The 19,915-nt window shown below is 47.3% G+C and overlaps 2 protein-coding genes across 9 annotated transcripts; one reads left to right on the top strand and one right to left on the bottom strand.

The window, feature by feature from the left end:
• Window positions 1-6,179: 6,179 nt before the first annotated feature.
• On the bottom strand, window positions 6,180-10,677 carry TMEM176A (transmembrane protein 176A). 3 transcript variants are annotated; one of them, XM_030295888.1, is made up of 7 exons: window positions 10,565-10,677; window positions 9,609-9,810; window positions 9,036-9,146; window positions 7,882-7,938; window positions 7,489-7,710; window positions 6,842-6,949; window positions 6,180-6,477 (listed from the first exon to the last, which is right to left on the bottom strand). In XM_030295888.1, the coding sequence occupies exons 2-7, from the start codon at window positions 9,804-9,806 to the stop codon at window positions 6,436-6,438; spliced, it is 738 nt and encodes a 245-aa protein (XP_030151748.1). In that variant the 5' UTR covers window positions 9,807-9,810; window positions 10,565-10,677; the 3' UTR covers window positions 6,180-6,435. The 3 variants fall into 3 exon arrangements, with proteins under 3 accessions (XP_030151748.1, XP_030151757.1, XP_030151766.1); XM_030295897.1 differs by having other exon boundaries at window positions 9,609-9,806; XM_030295906.1 differs by lacking the exon at window positions 9,036-9,146.
• A 420-nt stretch (window positions 10,678-11,097) lies between these two features.
• TMEM176B (transmembrane protein 176B) lies at window positions 11,098-18,786 on the top strand. 6 transcript variants are annotated; one of them, XM_030308812.1, is made up of 9 exons: window positions 11,110-11,172; window positions 11,767-11,806; window positions 13,935-14,003; window positions 14,173-14,384; window positions 16,099-16,209; window positions 16,568-16,624; window positions 16,851-17,081; window positions 17,980-18,099; window positions 18,440-18,786. In XM_030308812.1, the coding sequence occupies exons 4-9, from the start codon at window positions 14,181-14,183 to the stop codon at window positions 18,530-18,532; spliced, it is 816 nt and encodes a 271-aa protein (XP_030164672.1). In that variant the 5' UTR covers window positions 11,110-11,172; window positions 11,767-11,806; window positions 13,935-14,003; window positions 14,173-14,180; the 3' UTR covers window positions 18,533-18,786. The 6 variants fall into 6 exon arrangements, with proteins under 6 accessions (XP_030164674.1, XP_030164677.1, XP_030164675.1 ...); XM_030308815.1 differs by lacking the exon at window positions 11,767-11,806 and having other exon boundaries at window positions 11,105-11,172; XM_030308816.1 differs by lacking the exon at window positions 13,935-14,003.
• The last annotated feature ends 1,129 nt before the right edge of the window (window positions 18,787-19,915 follow it).

Here is a 19,915-nt window from a genome sequence, read left to right as displayed (position 1 = left end):
TCATGGGCCAGAAGGAATATGGTCAGTGGGTCACCATAGCTCACCTCCCACTCACTGGGCTTGGACAGAGCAAAGCAGAGCCCTTCTTTAGGGGGTGACAGGACCGTCCTCGGCATACCCAGGTGGTAGGATACTAAGGGGACATGCAGAGGATCCAGACAACTCAAGGAAAATAAGAACCCGACCATTTCAGTCTTTGGTCTGATGCTGGTTGATCATACCCCACTTTTCTTCTATGACTCATGTTATCCACGTAGGCCCAAACAATGCTTCTTTAAATATATATAACCAGGGGCACCTGGGTGCCTCAGTCGGTTAATTGTCAGACTCTTGATCTCAGCTCAGGTCGTGATCTCACAGTTCATGAGCTCTGTGGTGACAGCATGGAGCCTGCTTGGAATTCTCTCTCTCCCTGTCTCTCTCTGTTCTTTCCCCACTTGTACTCTGTCTGTCTCTCTCTCTCAAAATAAATAAACTTAAAAAAAAGATGTATAATCAGCTTTCAATTAGCTATAATCAAGTTGTGCTTTCCAGCTTCTGCTCTGGGAGATACTCAGTCTTTTTTTTTTTATGTTTATTTATTTATTTTGAAAGGTGGGGGGAGGGACAGAGAGAGTGAGACAGAGAATCAGAAGCAGGCTTTGCTTTGTTCGAACAGAGCCTGTCTGACACAGGGCTCGAATTCATGAACTGTGGTCAGATTATGACTTGAGCCCAAATCAAAGGTTGGATGTTGAACTACTGAGCCACCCAGGTGCCCAACATACTCATTCTTTAGATGAAGGATTTTATCCACAATATGCTGACTAGACAGGCTTAGCTCTCACTCTTTTGAGGGGAATTGTATTAATTAGAGTAACATCTGGCTGTAAGTGACAGAATATGTAAAATAACCCAAGTTTCTTTCTCACATAAACACTTAGGTGAGCAGCCCAGGATTGAGTATGTTGTACTATGGGTTACACTTTTTCTGGCCTGTTGTTCTCCAATGAATGGACTCCAGTCCCAAATCACCTTCTGGTCTAAGAAGGCTTGCTCTGGACCCAGCTATCACACTTGCATTCCAAACATCATGAAAGAGGGCACAGTGGGAAGAGGACACAACCCCTCAACGGGTGCTGCAGGGAACTGCACGTACTACTTTCTCCTAAATCTCATTGCCTAGAATTGAGTGACTTGATCATACTTTGCTGGAAAAGAGATTGAGAAATCTAGTCTGCATTCTGAGAAGTTATGTGCCCAGTTAACACCCAGGGGGCCTATTATAAGGAATAAAGGAAAAATGAAAACTGGAGAACAATACTAATCTCTGAGGAAGGGCACCCCATTGCTATTTCTAGGCACAGCAGACCACACCTTCTACTGTGCCTGCACAGTTCAGGTCCACTGATGGCTTAGCTCTGGTCTCCCTAATGCAAATCTAGAAGTTCAAAGGAGGGGATAGTATTTCCATTTGGGGATGTTATTTTACCTCCTTTGAGGGAAGGAGGAGAGAGGATTTGGGGATTGGTGAGTACTTTCTGTTCTCCCCAATTTTGTCTCTAGTAATCCACATTGCTTCGACAAATTTGTACTGTGGGATGTCCAATTTTTTAGACAGTGTTATATTTATATTTATCACTCAATCCTTACATTAACCATGGGTTTTAGGTACAATTGCCTCTGTTTTACTTTATTTTTTAATTTTTAAAGATTTAGTTGTTTTTGAGAGAGACAGAGAGACCGCAAGCGGGGAAGGGGCAGAGAGAGGGGCAGGACAGAAGATATGAAGCAGGCTCTGCACTGACAGCAGTGAGCTAGATGCGGGGCTCAAACTCACAAAACTATGAGATCATGACCTGAGCCGAAGTCAGACCCTCAACCGACTGAGCCACCCACGTGCCCCCAATTGTCCCCATTAAAAAAAATTAATGTTTATTTAGTTTTGAGAGAGACAGAGACAGAGTGCAAGCAGAGGAGGGGCAGAGAGAATGGGAGACAGAATCTGGAGCAGGCTCCAGGCTCTGAGCAAGCTGTCAGCACAAAGCCTGACGTGGGGTTCAAACTCACAAACCGTGAGATCATGACCTGAGCTGAAGTTGGACGCTTAACTGAGTCACCCAGGTGCCCTGCAATTGTCCTCATTTTAAAAGTGAAAAGACTATATTGCTCAGGAGGTAATTGTAACTGACTCAATGTTGAGGAGCTAGTAAGTGGCAGTGCTGGGATTTGTGCTCAGGTCTTCTTACTTCTGACCCAAAACTTGTCCATTCCTGCATTATTCTCCCTGTTGTCTCTGGTTTGACTCTGCCAGCCAGGGAGCTGTCTGGTCTGAATGCCTACCTGGTCCAACTCCCTACCCCCCCTTTTTTTTAAATGCTTATTTAGTTTTGAGAGAGAGGGAGAGGGAGGGGCAGAGAGACACACATACACACACACACACACACAGAATTCAAAGCAGGCTCCAGGCTCTGAGCTGTCAGCACAGAGCTCGATGTGGAGCTCCAACTCACAAACCATGAGATCATGACCTGAGCAAAATCAGATGCTTAACCAACTGAGCCACCCAGGCGCCCCTGGTCCAACTCCTTATTTGAGTTTCATGGGACAGTGAGATTGTCTGCTGATCTTGGTCTTTTTTTTTTTAAGCTTATTTATTTATTTTGAGACGGAGCATGTGCACTTCCACACATGCACGAGCAGGGGAGGGATAGAGAGAGAGGGAAAGAGAGAATCCCAAGCAGGCTCTATGCTCAGCACAGCACCCAACTCAGGGCTCTATCTCATGAACTGTGAGATCATGACCTAGCTGAAACCAAGAGTCAGACACTTAACCAACTGAGCCACCATATGTCCCTGTTCTTGGTCTTTTGATCTGTATCAATTTGAGAATTGGCTAAGCAAGAACTAAGAAAGGCTGTTGAGTTTTTGATTGGAATTTCATTGAATTAATGAGTCAATTTGGAGCAAGAAGCCATCTTTACAGAACGGAGTCCTCCCTTCTGTTGACATGGTGTATGAATTTCTATTTATTTAGGTATTCATAAACAGTTTCCATTAATTTTATTAATGTCTTGAATATATAGATTTGATCTTAGGTAACTTACAGTTTCCTTGTTATTGTAAATGGTTTCTTTAAGAAGTTATTTTCTCTTTTTTTTAATCAGTAAGGAAATAATTTTTTTCATAGACAGATATTAAAAGGTAAGCGATCCAAGGCTGGTTTGGCACATGCAATCATGCCATGGAAGGCACAGGCTCCTTGGGTCTTCCTTTGCACCGTCTCCAGCCTGTGGATGGTACCCTCCTCGTTATAAGACAGCTCTTCCAGCTGGAAGTACAGGTTCCTGCTTCTGGGAGAGAATGAGTAAAATGGGAGAAGGAACAAGTTCTGCTGAATTGACCACTAGTGGCCTTTTCTTCTGTAGAATGCTCTCTGCCTTAAAGTCTGATTTTAACAGAGCCAGAGCAATTTAATTCTTATATAACAAAATATTTGTATTATATATAAAATATGTAATTGTTTAAAAATTTTTTTAATGTTTTTATTTTTGAGAGAGAAACAGAGCGTGAGTCGGGGGAGCGGCAGAGAGACAGGGAGACACAGAATCCGAAGCAGGCTCCAGGCTCTGAGCTGTCAGCACAGAGCCTGACACGGGGCTTGAACTCACAAACTGTGAGATCATGACCTGAGCGGAAGTTGGATGCTTTAGTGACTGAGCCACCTAGGTGTCCCTCTTGTGTTTTCTTAATTCAGAAAATTCCTCAGCCTTTATGTCTGATTTTCTATTTACTTTTCTCTTTCTTTCTCTCTATTTCTTCCTCTTGGAATTCTGTCCATACATCAAATCTAAATATCTCTTAAGTAGTTCTCTATTTTCCATTAATTTTTTTCTGTCTGAGCTGCATTTCAGATAAATCCTTTAGACCTATCTTCTAGCTTAGTATTTCTCTCTGCAGCTATGTCTAATTTGTTTACTAGGGTTTTTATTCTAATGACTATAATTTTCATTTCTAGAGGTTGTCTTTGGGGTTAAAAAATCTAATAATTTTTGCCAAGCTCTTATTTTTGCCAATACTTTAATTCCTTTTTAAAATTTCTTTAAACATATTAAGCATGCTATTTTTAGGTAAGAAAATAGCAATGACTGAAGGATTTGTGTTCCTGATTTGATGTTTGTAAATTTATGCTGAATTTCAGTTTCTTTTTTCTTTTCTTTTCTCTTCCTTTCTTCTTTCTTTCTTTCTTTCTTTCTCTCTCTCTCTCTCCATGAAACAGTGTTTTTAGGAATTCTTAGAGGTCCAAGGATGTAGGTGAATTTCTCCTGACAGAATTTGCAATTGGTTTCTGACAGGTGTCTAAGGTCACTACCATCTTGAGGACTTTGAATTCTTTTCTCAGGGTCTCAGATCACCCAAGCAGTAGGAATTCAAGCCCCAAGTCTATATTAGAGTAGATTTGCTTTCATGGGTCTCCAGTCACTTCTTTCACCAAGAGTTTGCTCGTCACATACTTTGATAGGGTGGATTTTCCCCCTAGTTGTTCCCTGAAATTGCAGATTTATATACAGGATTCTTCACTTTGACTCCCCAATTTAAGTGACTCTAGGATTTGATGGCTGCCTTTAGCATGGTTATGAATTGCAGTTTTGGGTTACAGAGTTTGACAGATGCCTCCACAGCAGTGAGCAGGAAACATTAACATAGAGGCTGCTCCTTGCAAGGCCCTGTTCGAAGGACTAGCTCTGGGCTGCCTTCTCCGAATTTGGTTTTTGGAATGTTCTTATACTGATAAGGTTGTTTTGTGTGCTGGAAGCACTGAATTGCATTGTATCAACTTTTCTGGACTGTACAATGTGATTTGAGGTGGACACCTGCTTTTCTTCTGAGAGCCTTGAACTGTGGTCATTGTGCAAGTGGAGAGACTGTCTACGTGAACAGCCTCCAGTAAAAACCCTGGGCTCTGAGACTTCAGTGGGCTTCTCTGAGCAGAAACACTGCATATGTGTTTGTAGGGGTGCTGATAATAGTGACTCCATCTTTGGTCCCCCATCTTGTTCATGTTTGCTAGATCAGAAATGCCAGCCAATGTCGGGATGGAGGAGGCTTGTTTTGGCCCCCCCATACATCTGTTAGAGATAACATAGTTTTTCCCTTTCCTGATGCCCGGGTGGTGCCTGAAGACCTAATAAAAGGGTATCTGTCAATTAGGAGCATATAAACCATCTTAGGTGCATGTGAACCCTTTGATCTCACAACAGAATCTGTGGCCTGAGGTCTGGACTTTGTGGAGAGTAACTTTGCAGCTGTCGTGGACCTCCTGCGAGTATGTTAGCCTGAATAAAACTCTGTGTAAATGCTATGGAGTGCCTCCTTCATTTTCCAGTCTCAAAGTGCCTTCCAAGTTTGGGGGATACTTGATTATCCTTCCCCCACCTTTGAACTGTGTTATTGTCCCTCCCTTACTGGTAGGAGGATATCGGAAGCCTGAACCCAGACTCCTCCTGAGTCTACCTGATACACCTTTGTCCCTGGTTGATACTGCTGTGGACCCTTTTGCTGTAATAAGTACAACCATGAGTACAACCTTGTGCCAAGTTCTATGGATCCTTCCAAGGCAGCACTGAATGTGTGGGTGCTCATAGAAGTCCCAGACAGGCAGATCATAATATCAAGCCTCAGCTCTCTGAATTCATGCTCCTACTTCTATTGTAGCCTATTCAAGTTAGCCATGAATTTAAAAATATATGATTCATATAGTTTCCAGAAGTTCTAGGTATTTTTTTCATGGGGCAACTATTCAGGGTTTGTTCCCTCAACTGTCTTTAAAAGAAAATAATTTCCAAAATGATTACATCTTCTGTTTCTCATTTTTTCCAAACAGCCAAAAAAACCAAAAAACAACAACCCCTCCCTCCCCCAAAAAACAAAACTAATTCTCAGTTTGCCCAGCATTCACTCTGTTAAATCTGAATCGTAGGGAGCAGGGCTCAGAGCCCCCGCTTGCCTCATCCTTTGTACACAGGCACTTGGATGTACAGTTCCAGAACCATCCTCAAAGAGAGGCTACTTTCATGGCCAGTGACTCCAGACCCAGATGGAAGTTTGGGAGAGGGAGGAGCATCTTAGGTTTGCATCAGCTCATTCTCCTCCACCTCTCCCAGCCAAGAGAAATTCCCTGGAAGAATTGTGCAAGAAGCTGGGAGCAACAGTAGGATATTTATTAGCACCACTGCTCAGGAGGGATGGGAAGCAGAGCGGGATGGTGAAGGTGAGTCAGCCAGAAGAGCTTCTGTCACGATCAGTGGGGCAAGGCAGTGGGCACGGCAGTGGAGGCAGGATAGCTGGAGCTGCTGCAGAATCTCTTTTCCCCAGTCTTGTCCTTCTCCCAGGAGCCAGAGGCAGGAACATGCAGTCCAGAAAGAGTCCAGGCTTGAACACTCAGGAAAAGCAAGGCTAGATTTCACTCACATGAAGCAGTTTCTTCTGGTCTGTTTCCTAAGGGAGGCAGAGGGGCAAGATAGCCCAGGGAGAGAAGGTGCAAATCCTTTCCTCCAGGGCAGCTTAGTTCTGGAGCCAACCAGATCCAACACTAGCCGCCTGGTACCTGACGCAAAGATCCCTAGAATCTCACCATGGATGTGGACTTCCCTGCCTTCCTGGGGTCCTTATCGTGGGGACCACTTGATCAAGGAGTGAGGCTCTCTGAACTGGGCCACCAATGGTGTAGAAAGACAGGCATGATGCCCCTTGGGACTCGCTGTAAGGGCTCTTTTCTCCTCCCCAAGCCATGGGCTCTCCATCTCTGTCTCCTCTGGACAGTCTCTCCACCCAAACACAGAAGCATACTTTAGGGACTCACCTTACATCGGAGAATTTTCCAGCAGTACAGACACACGGGGACCAGAGATGCCAGAAGCAGCAGAGCCCAAACCCCCAAGAGCATGGCCTGAAAACTTATGAACAGGACCTGGGGACAGAGGACCAAATCTGTCACCACCAAAGTGCTGCCATCTGTGCTCTGTGCTGTCATGCATTTCCAACCTAGGGTCTCTCTCTACCCCTTCATCCTCAAGTCTGTAGCTTCTTGAGGGGCTGAGGAGGGAGCTGTGCATGGGGGGGTAAACGAGTCCAGCACGCAGAGAGCAGCCAGAAACCCCTCTCATCAGACCTCAGTGTCCTTGTTCCGACAGTGAAGGGCTCGGGCTACGATTTGGTGTCCCAGCAGCCCCAAGGCTTGAGAGGATCAAGGGAGAACATGCATTTAATGTCTTTGGAGTACTTTGCACACTCACAAGGTTAATTCATTTATTATTATTTCAGTGTTTGTATTTTCCACAAATCTATAACACCCACAATCCCAGGAACTATTTCTAGTTTGTTTAATGCCACATTGGTGGTGACACTCGTCAAGCTAGGTGTGGAACAGGTAACACAGCCTTACTCTTGTGTTCCATCTTGGTCTTTCCTGCCCACTGCCAGCTGCACCCCTCCCTCTTGCCCCCCTACCTTCAGCATGTTCAGATAGGAGAGACACAGGTGCAGCCTTCTGACTTCTTCTGGACTCGGAGTGCTGGGGGGCGGGGTGCCCCTGTACCAGGTGCTCGAGGAGACATCACAGATAAAGTCTCCAAAATCAAAGTAGCCCTTATAGAAATTATCAGCCCCAATGATGATAGCAGCAATGGCCGTGGAGAAAGCTGCCAGGGCGAGCAGGGTCCTCAGCAAGGCCTGGTGAGCAGAGGAGGCAGAGAGAGACCTTGGAGACTCAGTGTCTCTGGGAACCCAGTTGGGGAGAGAGGGGTAGGCCCATGTAGCCTATGTGTGTTTGAGCAGAAGGCTTGGTTGGGTGGCCTCCAGCTTCTGGGCCTGGTCCCCACTCCTGCCCTTCCCCAAACTCACCCAGTAGATGCCACCCCGTTTCTCATAAATGAAGGCAACAGCTCCAGCCAGCACAGCCTGGGGAGAGATGGGTGAGAGCAGGGCTAACACAGCAGATACAAGCCTTTCAGCTGCCAGTAACCCCATCAGACAGAGCCAGCCATGGGCTGGTCCTTCCTTGGCGCACTGCAGGTGGGCCTGAAGTTTTGAGCTAAGCTTTGTCATCTGTAGTAAGCTAATGGTGATGGTTGGGCCAGGATCAAACTCTTGAGGTGGCAGGATCCTCTGTTTTAGGGACATTGGAGAGCCCTCCCTCCCTTCTCCAAAACCTTCCTTTTAAAGCAATGGTGCTTTGTGAAAGTTCCAGATGGTGGATGCCCTAGGATATTGGAGAAGCTCTCAGTGCAGGATGAGTCTCTGGGTGCTCTCTAGTCCAGGCACCTGTCCCAGCAGGTGCTCAGCAACCCCACAACCCGGGCTGATAGAACAGGACATCTAGTACGTCATGGTAGACAGAAGGATTCAAATCCTATCTGGCAATTCTAGAACTAATCTGAGTGTTTTGCCTTTGGGTAGATGAGGATGATTACTTTTGGCTCCTCTCTCAATAAATGTGTGTGTTTTGCTATTACTCTGTGAATGTGGGCATGCCAAAGGGCCCCTCAGTGCTACCATGACCTGCCCCCAAGCCCTTGTTGCACACACCCATCTGTTGACATTCATCACTGTCTTTCAGTGACCCCTATTGGATTCCCACTGTGTACAGGGCCCGCACAGGGCACCAGGAAATGATGAAGAGTTGACTTTATCTTGTAGAGTATACACTCTCTAGTATGTTCTTCCTCCTCATCTCAATGCAAGTGTCTGGAAATCAGCTATGTCCTAGAGCCTCGGTTGATGTTTGCTGAATTGGGGTGAAGTGGCCCACCTGGTGGGAGAAGGCCAGGACGGGAAACCAGGATAGCTGGCTGGTCGACTTTGGACAGACCACCACTTTCCTTGACTGTTTTTTCATCTGCATTCTCAGCCTAGAATAACTGAGGGACTTTTTGATTGCTGACATTTTATAGTACCATGGATGATGGTGCTGGTACTGATGGTGGTGGTTTATCACCTCTGATAGGAGGTGACTCTGCCCCTTCTTGGCCTGTCAACCATCCCCTTGCCGCACTCACCACAGCCCCTGTCCAGATGGCAGCTCCTGAGTTGCACAAGGGGGAAGAGTAGAAGATGTACAGGAAACTCCCTAGAATCCCACTCAACACCCCCAGCACGATCTGTACCACCTGGAGGAAAAGAGAAGAACTAAGAGCTGATTCCCAGATGCCTGGGCCCAGGAGCAACCCTCTGACCCCAAGTCTCAGGCAGGTTTGAGGATTCCAGATATAAACAGTTGGAACCCCCCATGGAAGAGAAATGGAGAAGGGAGAAGAGAGGAGGGAGAGCCAGCCCTGCTGGGTCTGGAGGAGGGGAGGGGATGGCTCAGGGCTCCATCAGGTGGGACTTTAAGTGGCCATGTCTCTCCTGCACCCTTTTAGCCCAAAGCCCACTCTGCCTACAGCTTTTATGGAGAAGCCAGTAAGTACATAAAAAAGTCAGAAATGGAGCACAGGAGATCTTGATTTCTAATAAGATAAAATTGGCTCAGCATCTGATTCAGAGAGGCTGGTAAGGAGTGTGCACAGCAAAAGAAAGTTCTTCTTTTCCTGATGTGGGGAGCATGGGCACCCCTCTGGGCCTCTACTCACCCAGGAGGCCACCAGTATCCGGCTCCTGCTCCTGGTCTGGGAGAGGTCGCTGGAGGTGGGGGAACGAAGCAAGGAGCATCCACTTATCAGGAGTTTGGCCAGAGCTGACTCCTGGTGGATGTGCACATCAATGTGGGTGGGCTGCAGGGCTCCAGGGGCCACCTCATCACTGTCTACTGTCCCCATGCCCGTGGACATCTTTCTGGGAGGGAGGAGGAAGGGAGTGTCAGGGAGAGCATTGGCAGAATGTTTCCAAAGATTTCACTGGCCTTTGGGATTGGTGGAGGTCCCTGATCACAGAGCAACATCCCTGGCCCTTTCTTGAGAGGTGTCTTGTCAGGACAGCCTAACTCTCCTGGTGCTGTGGCAAATGCTGAGCCCGCTGGAGCCTCCCCCTTCACCCTCTACCTGCTGTCCCCCCATCCTCCCATGGCCTTGAGGTCTGCACCAAGCAGTGCCCTGGATTCCTCACCTCTCCAGACTCTTCCCAACCTGCATGTGCCATCGCGGTCCCCACCCGGAGCCCTTGGGCTCCTGGGAAGAACCCAAGTGACGGGCTTCCAGGTGAACTTCTGTTGCCGCAGGTGCTCCACAGAGGGCCCGGGGACCCCCCTCAGCCCCTAAACACCTCCCTCTCTACCAACAGCCATTCAGCTCTGCACGGCCTGTTCAAGCTGCGCTCCCCACTCCCACACACATCACACACAAGGAAGGACCAAGTTGTGTGCCTGTGGAGGGGGAGGTCAAGGCCAGACTGACTTGGTATCAAAGAGGGACACACCTGCCTTCTGCTCCTGCCACCTTCCTGGAGTCCATTCTCCACAGGCAGTTGGTCCCTCCCTCCCACCATCCTCAGCAAGTTCTGGACCAGGCTTTGGAGGCTTGTGAGGGGGCGGATGGGAGTCCGGTGGGGAGGGGTCCTGGGAAAGGGTTGCCTGTCTGTGGGCTTGCCTCACCTGCTCTCTCTTTGGGTTTCCGGATGGGGGACGGCAGGGAGTGTGCCAACAGGGAGGGCTGAGCTGGAGCTGGGCACCAGGCGGATGGAGAAAGAGGTTGATAGAACACCAGAGGGGCAGGGTGGAGGAGGGGCAGGCTGAATTTTAGCTGCAGCCTCTCTGGAAGACAGCCCAGGCAGAAGGGCCCCTGTGTGGGGGGTTTCCAGCTGCCAGTACATCTTGGGTTCCAGCTTGGAGAGCATGGGGGCAAGGTGGGTGGCCTCGGAGTCCATAGAGGTGATCAGCCCAGGGAAACCCTGGGAAGCTTTCCTCTCCCCCATGGCCACCTGGGCAGGTGCTTTCTGAACACAGATCTGCCAGTGCTGTAAGTGTGTGTGTGTGTGTGTGTGTGTGTATGTGTGTGCACTCCCATGCACGCAGTCTCTTTCCTCCACTCCTCACCAGCCTGGTTATCTACTCAAGACTGGACCCCCCCCAGAGGGGCCCCTTTGCCTCAGCCTTTTTCTGGGAAGTTGCGGTGCTGAAGGTCAGGCCCTCCTCCCTCTACCCCTGGCTTCTGCTCTTCTTCTCCTTCCTACCCGCTGGCAGGGGCTCCCAGAGGACAGCAGGTGAGCAGGGCCCCCACAGGCCAGGTGGCCCCTTCCCTGGAGACTCTCACCACAGGATATTTTTCTCTTGCAGAGTCTCCAAAGCCAGTTCCCAAAGCCCCCATCCTATCTCACAGGATGCTGCTTGCCCCCATTCCCAGTTCCTATAGGACCTGCTTGGGGGTGGCGGGATGCCCTAGACAGAATGTGACCTGGGGAAGGGAGGGACATGTACTGGCTGCAGCAGCCTGGCTCTCTATCACCTCACCAGGCCTCACCCTACCTTCATGGCCAGTGCAGTAGCTGAGACTCAGGTGGTTTGGTGGTGAGAAGTCCTTCAGAGTGAAGCTGGAAAGTGGAGGGCCCTGATGTAGCAGGGGTCTGGTGGTGTGGGAGGGGAGTTCTCATGGGATTGGTCTGGTCCAGAGGTAGAGCAGGGGGCTCAGCTGAGCTGGGATTGTAATGTGTTGGGGGAAGTGGTGGTTCCCAGGAGGCTCAGAGAGGGCTGTTCCCTGATGCTGGCTCCTGGGACCCCAGGGGAGATCTGGCTGGAATCCAGCCGGACGTCCTTATGTATGTCTATCAATAAGTCTGAACCTCCTTGTGTGTCTGCAGAACTGTCAAACACCTGTCCTTTTACCTCCAAAAAGAACAGGTAGGTGCAAGTATGGCACTGCTCTGAAAAGAACATAGAATACAAAGGGAAGACTTTAGGATTGCCATCATTGTTGTTGTTAGAATTGTTACTGATATGATTATGATTTCCATCATTGATGCTGAAGTAGGATGCCCATTAGAATTACTATGGAGGGTTACTTTCGGAGGTGGGCAAGTTGATTCCAAAGTGCATATGGAGAAGTAACCTAGCAAAAATGGCCATGAAAGAAAAAAATAACATGAAGGGTTATGAAATAACTCAATTAAATATCCTCATTTTTACTCCATACTCTTTAAAGATTTACTCCATATTCATTTAATTAAAAAATTTTTACATTTATTTATTTTTTGAGAGACAGAGTGGGAAAGAGCACGAGTGGAGGAGGGGCAGTGAGAGAAGGGGACACAGAATCTGAAGCAGGCTCCAGGCTCTGAGCAAGCGTTCAGCATACAGCCTGATGTGGGGCTTGCATCCACAAACTGTGAGATCATGACCTGAGCTGAAGTCGGACACTTAACCGACTGAGCTACCCAGGTGCTCCTCATTTAATTTTTTAAAATAAATTTACTCCATACTCATTAAAATTTTTTAAAAATTTTTTTGGAGAGAGAAGGGAGAGGAGCAGGGAAGGGGGCAGAGGGAGAGAGAGAAAGAATCTCAAGCAATCTCCATGCTCAGCGCGGAGCCCACAGGGCTCCATCCCATGACCCTGGGATCATGACCTGAGCCAAAATCAAGAGTCAGACACTCAACTGACTGAGCCACCCAGGCACTCCATAAACCCTATACTCATAATTAAAATTGTGGCAATGGTACCCGACTCATCAGAAACACCAATGGGTGGAGTATAAAGACTAGAATAGCCCTGAATTCCAATGAGAATTTCGTTTTTGCTCAAGGGAACATTTTGAATCAGTAGGACAAAGATAATATATTCTTCAAACAGACCTTATCCTTCAGAAGTTAACCATCTGGGGGAAAAAAACTCACAACAACTTGGACCCATACATTCCAACTTACAAGATAAATCCCAGATGGATTGACATTTAAACGTGAAATTGTAAAGAAATATTTGGAAATCATATCACAGATGGCAACTTTTTGAATACGCAAAGAACTCCTACACAAAACAAAACAGTAAAAATGAGAAGGACATAGGATATGAACAGAGAGTTCACAGAAGAAGAGAAAAAAATGGCTCTTAGACATAGGAAACAATGACCAATATCATTCATAATAAGAGAATTATGGATTGAAATTATACTGGAACAGTCACAGAAAGCAGATCAGTGGTTGCCTCAGGCCAGGGGTTGGGGGGCTTACTGGGCAGGGAACATTGCAGAACCTTTTGCAACATAGAAATGTTCTCTGTCTTGATTGTAGTTGGGGTTGTACAAATGTATGAATTTGTCCAATGTCGCTGAGATATACACTGGAAGGGGGCAGTATATTACATAAAACTAATTAAAATCTAAAATGAAATGTAATTTTCCTGATATGCATTCGAAAAAGACTTAAAGATTTGCTGACACCTTCCTCTGGTCATGGAGAGGGGCAGTGGACCTTCTTCCATCTTGCTCCTAAGTGTGAATTTCATGGGGTAGCTCCATAGAGGGCAGTATCTATTCAAGTGACAAATGCTTATCCCATTTACCTGCCAATTGTTTGTAACCAATTATTCACTGGTTTGTAAGAGACAATTATTGTTTGCAAGAGAAAATAAATGTCTGTCAATAGAAGACTGCTTAAAATTCATGATGCGTTCCTACAACGGAATACTTTGCAGCTGGACAAATGAGTGAGAAAGGATCATTTTGAATACAGTTCTGTGAACAAATCATTGTGCAGACAGTGTATGTAGTATCCTGCCATTTGTGGACAAAGGGAGAAGAGAATATTTTTATATGTTTTTGTGTGCAAAAAATGTCATTGTAGAATATAGAAGAAAATGATAATATTAGTTTCTGACTAGAAGGCAACTAGGTGGTGGGAGAGCAAGAGGAGTGGGAGGGTTTTAAAAGTATACCCTTTTATATCTTTTGAATTTTTTCACCATATGGAAGTGTCATGTGTAAATATGTATACTAAGTAAATAATTCAGATTCCTTTCTTTGTCCAACCCAAGACCCAGACAAACCATATCAGACAATTCTGGGGAGAGACCCAAGAATATACGTGGTGAAGAACTCTAGAGGTGATTTGGATTTGCATCCCAGATTAAGGCCACGGTGACATTGATACTTGCTCTGGAAAGACCCTTTGGATGTTGACAAGGGACCGTTTTCTCTCCTTTCACTCAGGTGACATACTCCTTTTTATCTTACTTGGTTCCCAGACCTCACTTGCATACATCTTCTTCCCAGCAGGAAGGATGACCCAAAATATGGTGACTGTGAATGGAGTCGATGTGGCCTCTACGCTGTCCCAGCCCACTCACATCAACATCCACATCTACCAGGAATCAGCTTTGGCACAATTGTTCAAAGCTGGGGCCTCCCTGAAGGAGCTTTTTTCTCATCCTCCGGACACTAGCCCTTTCAAGGCCAGGATGAGCTATGGGCAGCTGGCACTGGGGGTAAGAGTGGCAGGTACTGCAGAGGATGGTAACTCTCCTTCCATAGGATGGAAAAAAAGTGGGTTGACTCCTCATGAGAACTTACTAATTGTATCCCATCTTTTTTGGGAAAAGAAAGTTTTAGCAGGTTCCCCACACACTTAGATGGAAAAGAATGATGGGCCTCTTCTTTGGTACATACAGCACGGGCTGTCCCAGCTGGAGGTGGGGGATAGGTGGAAGAATCCCTGGGGGCTGTTAGCTCAGTTGAATGGAACCCATGTGAACTGAGGGCCTGCCGATGTGAGGCAATATCATAAGCACTTCGGGGAGAATTACAGAGAGAATCCCTAGGCTGTAACCTAAAAGTGCTCAACATCCATCAGAGGGGATCAGATCACTACACGCATAACTAGAATTAAAGGTAAAGCAGGTGAGATCCTTGGGAATTGACCTGCAGGAGTTGGCTTCTGAGCCAGACCTTGAATGGAGGAAGAGTGCATGTAGACAGAGGTGAAAGATGGAAGAAAAAAAAATCCCATGTCAGGAGAATGGCAGGAACAAGGAGGGAGAAGAGAGTATGCATCGGGCAAGTCCCGTCAGAGTAAAGAGAATGAGGTTTCTGGCAGATCAGACTGGAAATGCAGCCTAGGGCCCTATTGCTGAGAGCCTTGAGTGACAAGGTGAGAAGTTGTCCTGAATCAGCATCAGTGGTGGGAAGGCTGTGGGTGGCTTCTGAGCAGGAACCTGGGCTCTGGGCTGCCTCACAGCTGGGAATTGTCCAGATAAGAAGGGTGGAGGGTCTGCACCTGCCTGGGTCACAGTAGAAATGACAAAGAAACAGAGGAGTTGACATTATCTGTAAATGATGTTACTTGGGAGTGGGTGGGCTTGGGGTACAAAGGAGGAAAGGAATCCAAGAACATGCTGAGGTTTGGAGTGTGGGTGACCAGGGAAGTGAGGTCCTGGAAGTCAGGAGAATAAGACACTGGGGGTGCAAGTGAGGTGTGGAACTTGGACATGACAGATCTGAAATGCTGCTGGGATGTGTAGGTGTTGACGTCCAAGAGACTGTTGGGTTCTCCAGGAAGCAGGTGCTGAATCAAGAGTTCAATGTGCAATGTCACAGTGTGACAGCTATGAAATGAAAAAGGAGCAAGATTGGCAAAGGGAGCCACCAGAGCATGACGCAGTCCCGATAAGGTCTCTGCCAGCCCAGTACGGGGCTCCAGAGCAAGGACTGCCCATTATCGGATGCCATGTTGGATGAAAGTGGCCCTCATACCACTGCCCTGCTTCACCAGTGGCCAGTTGGCCATCCCCAAAGAGTGTGCCCATGGCTTGAAAGATGAGGGGACCCTGAAAATGCTGACCACTGAAAGCTGTCAGCCAACACAACTCTTTTTTTCTCTTGAAGGGAGTCCTTTCATCCCATCTTGGATGGGATGATGGGATTCCCAAGGGACAACGAGGAGGAAAAAAGTGAGAATCATCAGGTAGGATGACAAAATGTGATATTTAGGAAAAAGTAATGATAAGAATTCACATCAGAGGGATGGTGAAGAGCCATGATATGCTTGCTGGTTCATGGATGTAAAGGGGCCAGAACCTTCTAGAATCAGAGCTGCAGAGAGGTCAAGACAGGAAAAGGAGAGGAAAGACAGGTAGGTAGGAGCTGAGTGGCCATTCCTGGGGCCTGTGGACTGGTGGAAAGGCTCTTCACCTTGTCTTTCAGGTGACCCAGATATTGCTGGGGGCTGTGAGCTGTGCCCTTGGAGCGTTGCTGTGCTTAGGGCCCTGGATAGAGCTGTGTGCCTCAGGCTGCGCCTTCTGGGCAGGGTCTGTGGTGAGTAAGGAAGGGGCTGTAAGCTCAGTGGGAGGCAAGTGGTTATGGGTGAGGAGAAAGTTCCTTTGGATCTGGGTCAGGGATTTGGGGAAGAAACCAAACACCCGGATCCAAATGCCCTTTGCCATGAGGAAGGTGCCTTAAGGGACAAGCAAAACCCTTTTACTCTCTACTTCCCTCCCTAAGGCCAGGCTGGGAAGGATGGGGCAGCTGTAATGGAGCCCATCACAAGTGTCCATATGCTTACTTTCTTTGTCAGTCCTTCGGATCCTGCTTCAAATCAGCAGTCCTGGGAATAAATGAGGGGTCATTTCAGGAGGGTAAACTGGAGGCCTTTTCCTGTGTCTTGTCTTTCCAGGCTATTGTAGCAGGAGCTGGGGCCATTGTCTATGAGAAGCACCGGGGAAAACTTTCAGTGAGTCTTGGGTGTCCTCTGCCCCCTCCTATGTCTGTTTTTCTGCCCTGGTTTTCGGTCTTCTTCCCTTTGGTCCCTGATACCTTGGGATCTTTGCTACTGGGGGGATGGGGAGGGATTTCTGGGCCAGGAAGTGAAGAGGAAAGAAGAGACAAGTTTGGAGCCAGGACCTTATGGCTCTATCCTTAATAAGGGGGGTCTGAGCCCCTGCACTTCTCCCTTTTAGGGCTGCATATCAGGTCTGCTCATGCTGGCTGGTGTCGCCATAGCCATGGCTGCTGTTGTCCTTTGTGTGAATAGCTTAACCTGGCAAAGTGATGGCTTCTATGACATCGACTATGTGTGTGATTACCCAGAACCTGCTGCCACAACCACTGGGTACCAAGAGACATGGCAAAGAAGTCACAAGTCACATTGGACAGAGGATAGATGTAAAACCTACATGCAAATACTGATGGTGAGAAGAGTCCAGTCTTCCAGAGATCCATCACAAGGCTCTATTCCCAAGGAGCTAGGGCACCGGAGGGCAAAGATGTAGGCTTTTTGAGCGTGGACCTAGGTCTGTGGTTCAGGAGGTTTTAATTTAGCTGGAGACATATTTCAGACCCTCATAGCATAAGAATTCCCTGAATCAAAGGGAATGAGGAGCAAAGAGGAGACACTGAAGAGAGGACATCATGGAATACCCTTCTAGCTTTCCTGGTGTGCCCCTGTCCCAGTTATCTATTGTTGTATAACACAACACCCAACATGTTGTGGCTTAAAACTAACTTGCTATTACTTTTTACATTCTGTGGGTTGGCTGGACTCAGGCAGTCTTCACTTGGGTTTTTTTCATGCAGTTGTAGTCGGATGTCAGTTGGGGGTGAAGTTGTCTGAGAGCTCATTTGGGCTGGATCTCCAAGATGGCTCTCACATGGCTGGGAGCCCAGCTGAGGCCATCAACCAGAGAGCCTACAATGGCTCCTGCATGTGGCTTGGGCTTGGGCTTCTCATGGCATGGCAACTAGGTTCCAACAGGAAGTATCTCACTGTGCATATTTTAAGAGGCAGGAAATGGAAACTGCCAGGCATAGTGTCACCCTCCACTGTATTTTATTGTTCAAAACAATTATAGGCTGTTCCAGATTCGAGGGGTGGAGAAATAGACCTGCCTCTTCATAAGGTGTGGTAAGGTCACATTGCAGACCACTATGGCGTAGAGCTGTCGCTGTCCAGTAGTTGGAAAATGCACTCCGTTTTTGTGGGAAGTGGTTGGACAGAGTCTGATACCTGGCTGGGTTGATAAGATGGTTGTAAGAGCAGAATCAGAGGAGCAGACTCCTGACTATCTCTTTTTCTTCCTTCATCTCTAGAATTTGTTCCTAGGAATTCGTGCTCTGCTCCTGGCTGTCTGTGTCCTGCAGGTCATTGTATCTTTGGCTTCCCTGAGCGTGGGTCTTCGAAGCTTGTGTGGACAGAGCTCTCAGCCCCTGGTGAGTTTTCGAGGATGCACTGGGGAAAGAATGGGTCTATTTGGTGAAGCTCTGGGAACATGGAGGGTCATCAGGGAGCACGGCTCAGCTGCTTTCTGGAACATGGCTGAGCCCTTTGCTGTGCGAGGAGCATGTGCCAGCACCGTGTCTGGGTTGGCCTCTGCCCTCTGCCTCTCCAGGCCCTCCTTTGCCCCTTTCTGTCCCAGATCTCTGGCTAGCTCACCCTCCTCTGTATCTTTTCCTTCACCTCCTCTTTCCTTTCCCAATTTCAAGTTCTATGAAGCTAACAAGGTCCTGTCTTTTCTCCCACAATTATTGACTTCTCCCTGTTTTTTTTCAGGATGAGGAAGGGACAGAGAAGAAGCTACTGGGAGAGAATTCAGGGCCTCCCTCCCCCTCCAAGGAGAAGACCACGGATGCCATCATCCTGTGAGCCGCCAAAGACCCTGCCTGGGCTCCCACATGTTCCTGATGGGAGTAGCCCAGCGCTACTGGGGAGGACAGCACCCACTCCCCAGGACTCCTTGCTGACCTGCCCTTCACACTTGCCTCTCTTTTGGCTACTGTCCCGGCCCTCCTCCTCTCCCCACTGTTCCCATCGCAGTGGCCTCAAGTCATTGAACAGGTGTTGTCGAATTTTCTCCAGCGCTAATTAAACAGAAACAACAGGAAACATCATTTTGCCCAGAAAAGATGTGGTCTCCCTTTGTTTATGCACACAGTGTGCTGTGAAGCGACTTACTCTGTGTTGATACATATTGAATTAAATGAGGGCCAGTTTGTGACATGGAAACAAAGTCCCACTAAGACTAAATTTAATTATGTTCTGCTCTATATCCCCAAGTAGCAAACTTCCTTTTTTTGATTTCCTTCTATTCAGTGTAAAGTGAAAATAATTCTCACATACTGTACTTAGAATCTTTTTACCTATTGAATTTGTCTTTAAGCATCTATAATTTTGACTATAACTTTCTTTGGGATTTATGGGACTATGTGAGGCATGGAGCAAGACTTTTTTTTTTTTAATGTTTTTTATTATTTATTTTTGAGAGAGAGACAGAGCACGAGTGGGGGATGGTTAGAGAGAGAAGGAGACACCGAATCCAAAGCAGGCTCCGGGCTCTGAGCTGCCAGCACAGAGCCTGACTTGGGGCTGGAACCCACGGACCGCTAGATAATGACCTGAGCCTATATCGGATGCTTAACTGATGGCTCCAAGCTCTGACTGAGCCACTCAGGTGCCCCTGGAACAAGACATTTTCCTCCCTCCCTTCTTTCCTTCTTCCTTCCTCCTTCTTCCTTCCTTCCTTCCTTCCTTCCTTCCTTCCTTCCTTCCTTCTGCCTCTCTTTCTCTTCTTTCTGCAGTAATTTGTTAGTTCTTTCCCTCTACATACACACACATGCACATACCTATTATTTTTCACTTTCATTTTAAATGATATGAGGAATTTTTACAACTTTTTTCATTTTCAGGGTGCCCGAGTGACTCAGTCGGTTGAGCATCTGACTCTTGATTTCAGCTCAGGGTTGTGGGATTAAGCCCCGCATTGGGTTCCTCACCGAGTGTGGAGCCCGCTTAAGATTCTCTCTCTCTCTCGCTCTGCCTCTCTCTCCTCTTGTGCATTTTTCCTTTCTCTTTCTAAAATAAAAATAAAAAGAAAAAGAAAGGAAAATAGCTAAAATTTTTTTTCACTTAAAAAATTTTTTTAATGTTTTATTTATTTTTGACAGAGAGAGAGAGAGAGAGAGAGAGAGAGACAGAGCATGAGCAAGGGAGGGGCAGAGAGAGAAGGAGACACAGAATCCGAAGCAGGAT

This window comes from Lynx canadensis, chromosome A2 (assembly GCF_007474595.2).
Source record: "Lynx canadensis isolate LIC74 chromosome A2, mLynCan4.pri.v2, whole genome shotgun sequence".
NCBI classification, from domain to species: domain Eukaryota; kingdom Metazoa; phylum Chordata; class Mammalia; order Carnivora; family Felidae; genus Lynx; species Lynx canadensis.
The sequence above is the reverse complement of the archived record's forward strand: the minus strand, read 5'-3'. Positions and strand labels throughout refer to the sequence as shown.

Coding starts and splice junctions, on each gene's coding strand:
- TMEM176A (XM_030295888.1), bottom strand. CDS start 9,806: ATGTCCACGGGCATGGGGACAGTAGACAGTGATGAGGTGGCCCCTGGA. Junction 9,147..9,608: donor GGATACTGGTGGCCTCCTGG/GTGAGTAGAGGC, acceptor CTTTTCCTCCAG/GTGGTACAGATCGTGCTGGG. Junction 6,478..6,841: donor GGAAAATTCTCCGATGTAAG/GTGAGTCCCTAA, acceptor TGCCTCCCTTAG/GAAACAGACCAGAAGAAACT.
- TMEM176B (XM_030308814.1), top strand. CDS start 14,181: ATGACCCAAAATATGGTGACTGTGAATGGAGTCGATGTGGCCTCTACG. Junction 17,082..17,979: donor CCTACATGCAAATACTGATG/GTGAGAAGAGTC, acceptor CTTCATCTCTAG/AATTTGTTCCTAGGAATTCG. Junction 18,100..18,439: donor GACAGAGCTCTCAGCCCCTG/GTGAGTTTTCGA, acceptor GTTTTTTTTCAG/GATGAGGAAGGGACAGAGAA.